The following is a 12,122-nucleotide window of genomic DNA, read 5'->3' as shown; positions in this document are numbered from 1 at the left end:
TTTAAAGTGACTTATATGGAAGGCAGTGCGCATATGTACCATGCAGTCACACTTCTCGGCGGACATGAACCGCACTGTAATATAAATGACGGGAGGAAATGAGAGTGAAAGGTAAAAGAGGTGCTCTCTGGAGTAATTTCGACCTTCTGGAGCTTTTAACGTTACTCACATCGCACAGCACACGGAGGCTTTTGCGTTTCGCTTCCATTGAAACACTGCCGCCGCAGCCGGGTTCAAACACGGTACAGCAGCTCAGTAGCCGCATGTCCTGAGGCACCTCGGGATTTCTTCATTCTGCAATCTTGTAAGGTGAAAGCCTTACCAGGCTGTGTTGCAAAGAGTGGAAGCAAAATATGGAAGGACGAAGTAACTCATGTTATCAAGTCGTGAGTACGAAAATGACTCAAGGTTTGATAGATTCCTTAGTTAAGGTCTTCGGAAATCTTGACCAACTGGGGTTTTTTGACGTGCAAGGACTAAAAGGTTTTAGACAAGGAGACACGACTTCTGCAGTACTATTCACAGCTTGCTCATAGCAAGTATTCAGATACTTTGAATGGGAGCAGTTAGGCAAAATGATTCATGAAGAATACCTCAGTAATCTTCGATTCGCTGATGATATTGCCGTTCTGAGTAACACAGGGGATGAATTGCAAAGAACGACTGATGACTTAGACAGGAAAACCAGAACCTTAGGCCTAAATATCATTTGCAGAAAACTAAGGTAATGTTCCAGAGTATCGTGAAGGAGCAGCAGTTTACAATAGGCAGCGAAGCATGGGAAGTGGTTGGCTAATCTGTCTACTTAGGACAGGTCGTAACGGCAGATGCGGACCACGATATGGAAAAAAATTGGGACGGCGCGTATTCGGCAAGTACTCGCAGATTATGTCCAGCAATTTAGCGGTATCACTCAGGTGGAAGTTTAGCAGTTGCGTCTTATCTGTACTCACCTATATGGGGCTGAAACACGGAGGCTAGTGACAAGGGCCCTACGTAAATTGAAAACGCAGATTTCCATGGAACGAAAAATTGTAGGTGTAACGTAGACTTGGTCATAGAAATAACTTGAGTTAATGACTATCTAGTGGAAATAATGAAGAAGAAATGGACATGAGTAGGACATGTGGTGCGAGAAAAGGATAACCGATTGTCGTTAAGGGTAACAAATTTGATTAGAACTGAAAGAAAGGGCAGTAGTTGGGTGGATAAGATTAAGTTCACATGGGTCAGGTGATTGCAGCTAGCTCAGGACCAGATTAACTGAAGCATTATGGGAGAATCCTCCTCCTTGCTCTGAGTATAGTCCGGCTGATGATGATGATGATTGTGATGATGGTGACACCACATTCAAGTCACCTCAGTAAGGTCAGATAATGATTAGTCATAGGCTAACCTAAATCGGACTTACTTTGAATTACCCACACGAGGCCACTTGGCTGTTACCTCACGAAAGAGCTTAGCTGGTTACAGAGGCTTATGTGTTAGACTATATTGCTCCCTCTGACCATCCGGATTAATGCTGTCGCACAGGACGCTTAAGGTTCGCCTAAAGGGCAGACGCAATGGCGTATTTACCACCGTCTTTTGTTCTGAAGGTTTATTTAGTTGGTGTAGTAATGGCGTATGGATTGCGCTCTAATTGTCTTTCTTTCTAGGTGGACATATACACTTGTAATCATTAGCATATGATTGGAAGTACATACGACGTCTGTTTCTATTCCGGTCGAAGGACACAACCATGAACGCTGCACAAAGAACGAATGTGTCGCTAATTTCTCACACATGTGTGTTTTATTTCGACCCCGGATGCTATCGCCTACGGTCACTCTTCATACAAACGACTACAAGTTATGGGGTAATATAACTGCTTGCAATTACACAGTTTGAGAAATGCGGAGGGCGTGTACCTCGGGGACAACGAATCGCGAAAGATTAACTGCTCCCAGATTACACGAATACCGGAGACCCCGCATAGCGAAGTCGTTCACAATGTGGCCAAGAAACCACATGAGAAAGCAGCTGAGAAGCGCCCGTCGCGAGAAACCGATATTTGGGCGTCGGCACGCACGGGCATTTGTAAAAGTCAGGAGGAATTGCTGGCAAGGCGTTCAGCAGATGAGAGTCTCCACTTTCGTGCAGGCTGCGGGAAAGGCAGCCATATCTGCGTGCGCTCTTACGTCTCTGGAGACGGAAACAATGGCGTTTTGTTGTTCATGACGAGTGACAAACGATTGTTAGAATGTGTTGCCAGATTCGCATTCTTCCTAGAAAACGCTTCTGCCGCCAAACTGAACAGCACACTGCAAAACAGCTCTGGCTTCGGCAGTAAAAAACAGCTTGCCGCAACAAGAGGTACCGATGGCCCCGTGACCTATAAGGCTCAAGTTATGGTCACTCATTTAGGCCGATAAAAATGCCAGCGACGTAAAATCACCATCAAAAGAGATAATAGTCCGCACACCGAATAATATTTTCCTTATCGCATTATCGTATACTACTTTGGGCTAGTTGGTACTCCATTGCTAACCACATTTCATAGCCCCGCGCGGTGGTGCAGAGGTTAGGGCGCTCGACTGCTGTATCCAAGGAAGCGGGATCGAATACCGGCCACAGAGGCCAAATTCGCATGGAGGGGAAGAGCAAGGCGCCCGTGTACTCTGGAACGTCAGTACATGCATAAAGAGCCCTGCTGGTCGACGTCCCAGAGTACATCATAAAGAGCCCAGCTGGTCGAGCAGCTTACTGGGCCTAACCAGAAGCCCGACACATTCGTCTAAAAAAGCTCGATCAAACATTGAAATTTTATGTTGCGCGTGATACTCCGCGTCATCAGGCATGCTTACTACATAGACTTCGTTTAAACGTGGATTTCACGCGCAAGTACTTGCACTTAATTGGACAGGTGGACTCGCCGGAATGTTCAACTTGTGGCATCCCAGAGACTGTGGACCATATATTATTGGTGTGCCCAGTGTATGCGGGCGAAAGAAGTGTGCTAGCCGCCTCCTTGAAGTGTTTGGACAAGAGGCCTTTGTCGGAGGAACTGCTGCTAGGCGCTTGGCAGGACAAGGGGAAGGGTGTCCAGGCAGTGCGTGCTCTTTGCCTTTTTTTGTGCGCCAGCGGGTTTGATTCGCACTTGTGAGGCAAGCTACTGTCTCTGTATATTTCATATGCCTTCTCCCACATCGTCACCCATCATGATCTTCTTTCTTCTCCCCTTCCCCTTCCCCAGTGCAGAGTAGCAGGCCAGATTTGAATTATTCCGGCCAACCTCTCTGCTTTTCCTTTCAATAAATCCATCTATCAACCAGCTGGTCGAACTTCCTGGAGCCCTCCACCACGTCGTCTCTCATAGCCCGGGTCGCTTTGAGTTGTTAAACACTGTAGACCAAATCACATCAAACATATTTTATAGACGTTTTATAGACGTTATAGACAGGCACAGCAGGAGACAACACAGAAAACTATCTAATTTCCTTAGTTGTCTCCTACGTGCGTGTGTGACGTTAGAAACACGCCTTAAAATATACTTAGCGTCGTTTTTCGCTGTGGATAACATTTGTCGTTTTTTTCTATCAAGAACACATTTGCTGCCCGATTTCATTTAACTGAACGAAGATCACTAATCTGTGCGCAGAGCGCTATCCTATAATAGCCACGGTCTACGCTGACAGCCATATATAAAAATAGGAAAATTATTATTTGTAATATCCAAACGCGATTTCGCGGCGTAACTTTTTCAATACTTCGCATTTCGTTTTCGGCCCAGCATATTCAGCGGGAAGTTTTGCACTTTTGTTAAATGTTTTTTTTTTTTAATTTTTGTTTTACGCAATTTCTTGGACACTTGAAAAGATGTTCCGCTCATTACTACTGTTTTTTCAGGGGTTGACCTCGAAATCATATATACACTACGCATTCCTTTCTTCCAATTGAAGGTGATCCATGAAGCCGATTGACTTTGCTAGAGAAGAAAGCATAGCCTCATCAAACGCCTTCTTACTATATGGTTTGCTTTTGACCATTACGATACGACACATACAGCATCCCTGAGGGTCGAATAGTACGAAGATTCCAAGAAAGGGGTCCACTTTCATTGGGGAAAGTTGAAATTTCCTTCACTGCATCTTGACCACGAGGGTGTTGTTGCGGGCTAGCTGGTGTAACATTGTTAAAAAAGAAACAGCCCCGACACATGACCCAGGGTGGAACGAACAACACAGGCGCTTACTTACAGCTGACAGCACGTTAGCGTGCTGGCCAACGAAGCTGATCTTAATGCATTGATCTGAAAAACACTGCAGTCGCTATATGCAGGCGCAGTGGTCTTATAAGATTCGTTAACGTAGAAAGACGGGCTAGTTGGCCTTGATAAGTAGAGTAAGTAGAGTAAGTATAAGTATAAGATAGAGATAAGTGTAAGATTCCACGATTTACTGCAAAATAATAAAAATAAAAGGGGGAGGGGATACACTTAAGGTGCACACTTTGGGTGCGACGCGGTAACGTTAATGAGCACCGTATGCTTTACCTCTAGCAGGTCACGCACTTTGCAGCTGGGTAAACCCATAATTTGTACCTCTGTGCTCCGACACATACTAACTCTCGTAAGCTGGCATTCATGAAAAAGGCAACATATTGTAAAGCCCCACTTTATAAACAAATCATTCGGATAGGCTTGATGCAACCGGGCCGCTCGGACGGGCTCATTTCTCGACCTCTTCCCATATCAAAGGAGAAGAGCGAGTTAGCCACCGTCTGCTGCCATCGTCTCGTGACATCAAGCAATCCGCCCACCAATCCTTACCCGGCCACCTACCGACTTCCAGCTGCCGGAGAAATGCAGTTCACTTACAAGGCCAAGACCAAATTTTTTACAGAACCATCGCGCAAATCTAAAGGCCCTTTCCAGAAATGTTTTTCTGGAGGCTGACAAGTGAAAGGCGATTGGGGACTCACCGTGAGGAGACCTCGCCCTGCTGCTTGACCGAGGCGTCGAAGTGCATGTACGTGTCCGGGCCGTACGAGTCAGCGTGGAACACGATCTTCACGTGTGGCGTCTCCGAGATGAACGTCTTGGGCGAGTCAATCTCTCCGCAGTAGAACCCCGGTGCGTCACGGTTGGACTGGTTCGAGTCCCGGTAGCCGTCCACGATCTGCACGTAGCCGCCGTCACACCTGCGGGCAACACAGCCGCATCCCTCACAATGTGCTCGTTCACAGCTGCAGAGACACGTTTCGCCAATTAACACTTGCCTCATAGCAAGTACTTGCGTAAGGTACTTTCCTTAGGCTACCTCATAGTCACTGCAGGAATACGTCCACATCCTCATTCTCCTGGTCATTTCACTCCGGACCACAGGTGTTCTCTTTTACCATCACAAGTTTCACTGCCTATCGTAAGCAGTTATTCCATCCCAAGTTTGTAGATCTCTCGCACTATTCACAAGTGCTTGTCTATCGGCCTTTTAACTTTTATCCGCAACACTTTGCATTTTCATTTGCCTACTTGCCGCAAGGAAGCAGTGAACAAACGCTGATTCAGAAATTTGGCTGTTGATATGAAAGGAAGAGGGGCTACTCTTTCCCTAAATCACAAAACGGTTATTTTACCTTCGTAACCTGCCGATTTGCGTACCTAGATTGTTGAAGTGCTTCTACTACCCCTTGCTTTTGAACTCTTCGGCATCATTGCGTAATATACACCCGTCAAGATTATTTTAAGCGCTGTGTAAATCCGTGCGCAATTTCTCTGCGACTTTAAATTTCTGATTCAAATTTTAATGTCATTGCTTTCTTGTCTCTTAATGCCTGTGTCTCGTATTGCCAATATATATTGTTATTTTTGTCGTATGACTATAATCGTGCTTTAGAGACAACTCATACGTCCTAGTCCTATCTCCACATAGGCAAAGTTCTGGGATGGGAGAAAAAAATCTGTTTTATTTTGGTGTGGTTTATCTTGTGGGTTCTTGTCTATTTTTTTGGTTGTCTTCAAAATAACGCGTTCCTGATTTTGAAATTAAATTTCATTCTGCAAACTTTATTAATCTAATTCGACCGGGTTATTTGGTACTCCTGGCGCACATAAGCCACAGTTTCTTCAAGCTCATCGTGAACGGCAGGGCCCTGCATTCCTATATTATCTTTTAAGTCGTCTATTATTATAATTTGATGAAAGGAACTCTTTCCTAGTAGGTTGTGGAGATCTGGACGTAATTTTTATAGACCAGCACCAATCTGTGAATTAAATATGTCACCAGACGGGTCCAACAAGGGGTGAAAGGAAGGCTTAGCGCCCATAGGAACCCATGGAACGAAAATATTTCGAAGCAAGTTTCTGATTTCACATTGCACCAATAATGTCGTCATTCGATGCAGAGTAACTGTGAACATCTTAGAACACATTGTGAAACTATGAAACCTTATTAAAAAGGTGGAATATTCTTAAAACACCAGCAAACGCATGAGGAAGCATGGCTTATAGAAACACATGCATGGAAAACTTGCCAAAATAATTTTGCGGTTTCGGACAGTGGCAATAAACACGGCCCATAATGTTTTGAAGAAAAACTGTGACAAAGTCTGCTATATCATTTTCAAGTTGATCAGATTTTAAAATTAATCGATAAAAGTGCATTGTAAAGACCGACATGAAAAAGTAGCTATCTTTTGTGTGCTTCTCGTATTCGCGACAGCTCCTCGTGTTGTCGTACATGCTGCCGCAGAGTGTGTGTGTGGGTTGTGCTGTGTTGGGTTTAATGGCGCGTAACATCTCATGCTATCATGCCTCAAGCACATGGCTGTATCTTGTGCTTAGCGGAGCATATATATTTATTCTACAGTTTCATTAAAACATTTGCTTCCTTTAGAAAGCTAAAAACACATCATAGGTCAACAAGTCCACTTTCACCTAAAATAAATGCTGCATGGAGGGGAACGTGTTGGTCGTAAAATGGAGTAAAAAACGTTTTGCTTCGAGTTTCATGTCTTTGCACTAAAATTACGGTGATTTCCTTTCCGCATTCTTCATACAAGGGTTTGTTTTCTTTTGTCAAAGAAAAAAAAAATGCTTCATGCATGTTTGACCAATGCGAGGACGGCATAAAATCACCTCTGTGTAACGCTCTTCAGGTGAAATAATTACCATTCCACCAAAACGGGCTGCACCAATTGCAGTTTGTTATCTACTTCAATACTTCACTATTCCATGAAGACTGGCATTCGTCCTTTAGCTTGCAGTGCACTAGTGCCATTCAGTTTCTATAAGGAATATTTATGTTCTTAATTTTGTTTTTCATGGCCTTGAGCAGCGCAAAAGTCTGCTTTCTCGTTGCCTGCAATGCCGACATGACTCGGGACCCAACAAAATGTTATGTCCTTGAGCAGAGGCTGTTCATATAATGTATATGATTTCTCCAGGTATATAGTGGCAGAACCGCGCTTTTATGGTGAAAGACTGTCGGGACACTTCGAGAGTCCGTGTAATACTGTGTGTGATGTTCCTGCTGACTATCTTTCTTACATTCATTGCAAGAGCGCAGCACGCAGCGGTGAAAACGCTTGCACACTAAGGTAGTCTTACTTTTTTCCCATTTTCCTTGCCCTGCTGCACTTCCAATATGCTTTATTGTCTTGAAGCCACCTGTGTAAAGATGTGTGCAATTCGGATATTTTTTTAAAGCTAAGCATTCTTGCAAAATGTGTTCAGTTAGTGTTTTGTTTCATTTCATTTCATTTATTAACCTTCAAGGCCCCTTTCGGGGTAATACATAGGGGGTGGGGTAGATAAACATCGAATGTTACACTTTTCAGATATTTTCACATGATATACACATTTCAATGTTGGCGTTGAAGGATGATGGGCAAGTGATTGCAGCGACGGAGTGGGATAGGTCGTTCCAGTCTGACGCGGCTCTTGGGGAAAAAGGAAGAGGTTACAGTACGGGCACGTGGAGCAGAGATATGAAGTGAGTGGCCGGTGTGATGCGTGGCGGAGGTGCGCAGATGTTTGGTTCTTGGCGTATTGAGCTGTAATAGTGTTTGTGAAAAAGAGATAGTGTGATGGTGCGGCGACGGCAAGAAAGACTCCGTAATTTCACTGCAAGTAAAGCTCTTAATACTGCGAGACTGCGAAGTAGAGCTCTTAATAAACAAGCTAAAAATAATGCGGCCCCTGCAATCGATGACATTGGCCCGATAGAGTATCTACAGTGATATCTTATTGTTTGGCCTATATTATAAATCTTACGCTATCCACAGGAGTGTTTCCACGAAAATTGAAGATAGCAAGAGTCACTCCAGTATATAAAGGTGGGGGAACTGAGAACCTGGCAAATTATCGTCCTATATCCGTGCTCTCAACGCTATCAAAAATATTTGAAGGTGTCATTCATAGCCGGCTAACATCATTTTTGATAAGCACAACATTATTACAAAGAGTCAGTATGGTTTTCGAAAAGGAAAATCTACAGAGCAGGCTTTATTATACATTAAGGATAGAATGATTTCTAACATAGAGGACAGAAAATGCACAGTGGGACTTTTTTTTGGATATCAAAAAGGAATTTGATTCTATCCAGTACAGCATCTTACTAAAGAAATTATCTATGTATGGTGTACGCGGTATTGCTCTGCAGCTATTCTCTTCAAATCTTTATGATCGCTATCATATTGTACGCATAAGTGGCTCGAGTTCATCACAACTAAAACTAACTCAAGGTGTTCCACAGGGATCTATATTGGGACCGCTGCTCTTCCTAACTTATATAAATGATATCGTAAAAATACCCGAATCACCAGAAGTTATCATGTATGCAGATGATACTAATATTTTTTCGCATCACAGGCTATAACAAGACTGGAAACCAAAATGAACAACTACCTTATGCACCTTTCCCGATGGCTCAAGGAAAATATGCTAGAACTGAATTCAAAAAAGACAACCTATATCGTATTTCGTCCTGTCAATAAACCATCACAGACTACAATAACACTGAAGTTTGATGATCAACGCCTTTCCTCGGTTAAAGAACAAAAATTCCTAGGCGTGTGGTTCCAGGAAGAATTATCATGGACGCCACACGTGAGCCATTTAATAAATGAACTGGCACGAACCGTTGGTTGCTTATACAAAGTAGCTCATATAGTCCCCTATGGATAAAGCTACTTTTGTATAATACACGTTTCTATTCAAAACTGTTTTATGGTATCATGGTGTGGGGAACCACAACATATACAATAATCAGTTCAGTTCAGGCGTTCAGTCGTGTCCGACTCTTCGTGAACCTATGGACCATGTCACGCCACGCTTTCCGGTCTCTCACTATCTTCTTAACATCACATAGCTTCATCTGCAATGCCTCGAGAATGCCATCTAACCATCGCGTTCGCTGCCTACCCCTTCTCCGGCGACCCTCAACCTTTCCCAACATCAAATCTTTCTCCAGCGACTCCTCTCTTCTCATCAGATGACCAAAGTAGCTGAGCTTTACTCAGCTACTTTGGTCAGGAGAACCATTCTTCCGTTTTCACCAGTGAGCCTGATTTTCCCTTCCCCACTCTACCTACTGTCATTGCTCCCACCATGCCTACACGAATATTTCTGTTAACGGAATACTGTGTGTAATAGATAAAATTAAACTTTCGTCATCAGCAGGCACTGATGAAATAAACTCTAAACTTTTAAAGAACGCCAAGCATGTTTCTGCCGAATATTTATCACTACTGTTTGCTCAGATTCTTTCCACAGGTACCATACCAGATGATTGGAGGAATGGAAAGGTCGTTCCAGTATACAAATCCGGTAACAATATACAATAAGGTTATAATATTGCAGAAGAAAATATTGAATTGCTATGAAAATTATTATGGGTCTTTGCAGCTTTTACGAACTTCTTCTTTGTTCTTAAATTACAAAATGTTGAGGGACGACCGGCTTTACTACTACAAACTACTATTGGTTATAAAACACTGAAAACTGTACGTCTGTGACAGGAAAGAAAATCCTGTTTATCCATTTCGACATAATAAAAGACGCACACCTAAAACAAGAACGAACTATGCAAAACAAATATTCACATACCAAAGGGTTGTTATTCTTAATAAATTAGAAGATGCAATAAATTTCGAAACCAGTATAGGTACGTTTAAAAAGCACATTAAAGATATCCTAATAATATCTGGAGTTATGTATGGGGACTGATTATCATCTTGGCCATGTTTCTGCAGAACATATTCAAGTATTGTATACTGACCTGGTGTTCGATCTATTTTGCCTTGTGTTGTGTTCCAGTGTATATTATCTCTATTATTTTTATTTTGTCATAAGTGACTAGTAATAAATTGTATAGTTGTACAGGAGGAGATCTCCGTTGGATATCATTTCATTGTTGCATATATTGCTATGGTGTCGTATAGTGTCATGAGATTCTGTTGGTTTTGCTTATGCACATTTTTTTTACGTTCTGTTATGCGGTAATAGGACTGCGCTTCAGTCGACTGCAGAGGGACATAGGCCTTCGTCAGGCGCCACAGCCTTTAGCCTCTGCCCCTGCTGCAGATGCTGTATTTCCTCTGCTGAAATAACAATAAAAAAAAGGATGATACACTGACTTCTTACGAATACTGGGAGTGAATGAAACGAGCTGAGCGATTTTGGATGGCTTCAAGTGCATCGATGAGGTATCTTTGATGGGGACTCCAAATAGGGGACGCATATTCAAGTTTAGGTCTGACCAGTGTGTTGTAGGCGAGTAATCCTACATTTGTAGATACATGACGTAAATGGCGCTTGAGAAATCCTAGGGTTTTATTAGCAGAAGAAATTATGTAAGTAACGTGTTCGCGCCAAGATACGTCATGGCTTAAAAGGATACCCAGGTATTTATATGAGTGGATGAGGTCTATTGAACTGCTAGCAAGCCTGTAAGAGAAAGAAAACGGTTGATGTTTACGGTGAAACGAAATGAGTTGGCATTTGTTTGGGTTAAGGGTCATTAGCCAATCATCGCACCATTTTTCAACGCGGTTAAGATCATCCTGAAGGGCATTTTGGTCAGAGATGTTTTTTATTACGCGGTAGATCACGCAGTCGTCAGAAAATAGAAAGGATATTACATGAGAGTAGCTCTGATAAGTCATTTATATATATTAAGAAGAGGAGATGGCCTAGGGCAGAGCCCTGGGGTACGCCTGAGGTTACGGGGACGGAATTAGAAGACTGGTTATAATAGAAACTGTCTGGGAGCGGTACGCAAGGAATTCTTGGATTTATTTTAAGATGTAATCGTCGATAGGAAACTTTATCGAATGCTTTAGCAAAATCTAGGAATATGGCGTAAGTCTGAATATTCAAGTCAAGGTTTGCATGTAGGTCATGAAGGAATATTGCGAGTTGTGTAATGCAGGAATACGTTTTACGAAATCCATGTTGCGCAGGGTGAAGGAAGTTGTTAGTATCCCGAAACTGCATGACTTCAGAGTAGATAATATGCTCCATGATTTTGCATGGTACACTAGTGAGCGAGATAGGACGATAATATAATGGTGAATCCTTGTTACCGGATTTGTATACTGGAACGACCTTTCCATTCCTCCAATCATCTGGTATGGTACCTGTGGAAAGAATCTGAGCAAACAGTAGTGATAAATATTCGGCAGAAACATGCTTGGCGTTCTTTAAAAGTTTAGAGTTTATTTCATCAGTGCCTGCTGATGACGAAAGTTTAATTTTATCTATTACACACAGTATTCCGTTAACAGAAATATTCGTGTAGGCATGGTGGGAGCAATGACAGTAGGTAGAGTGGGGAAGGGAAAATCAGGCTCACTGGTGAAAACGGAAGAATGGTTCTCCTGAGTAATTATTGAGTGTAATTGAACGCTTGTTATTAGGGTTTAAGATTTGCCAGAACTTGTTTGGGGCAGTTTTTAGGATTTTGGTCAAGTCATCATGATAGAAGGATCGCTTAGCGTTTTTTATTGCTGATAAGTACGAGTATCCGGCGGTATAATATTTATCCCATGCACAAGTACTAGGATTCTTTCTAGCTACCCGGAAAAGGCGCTTCTTCTTGTTCTCAAGTTTTTTTTAGGCATTTTGTGAACCACGGCTGATT

The 12,122-nt window shown here is 42.7% G+C and overlaps 1 protein-coding gene across 1 annotated transcript in view; it reads right to left on the bottom strand.

Moving 5' to 3' along the window:
• The window catches only part of LOC146187821 (uncharacterized), a 250,092-nt gene that overhangs the window by 134,400 nt on the left and 103,570 nt on the right, over window positions 1-12,122 (bottom strand). Inside the window, exon 6 of the mRNA XM_084604926.1 lies at window positions 4,963-5,181. Within this exon, the coding sequence (XP_084461052.1) occupies window positions 4,963-5,181 (219 nt within the window). The remainder of the gene's footprint in view (window positions 1-4,962; window positions 5,182-12,122) is intronic.

Source organism: Amblyomma maculatum, chromosome 5 (assembly GCF_055883805.1).
Source record: "Amblyomma maculatum isolate TAMU_Amacu chromosome 5, ASM5588380v1, whole genome shotgun sequence".
NCBI classification, from domain to species: Eukaryota; Metazoa; Arthropoda; class Arachnida; order Ixodida; family Ixodidae; genus Amblyomma; species Amblyomma maculatum.
The sequence above is the reverse complement of the archived record's forward strand: the minus strand, read 5'-3'. Positions and strand labels throughout refer to the sequence as shown.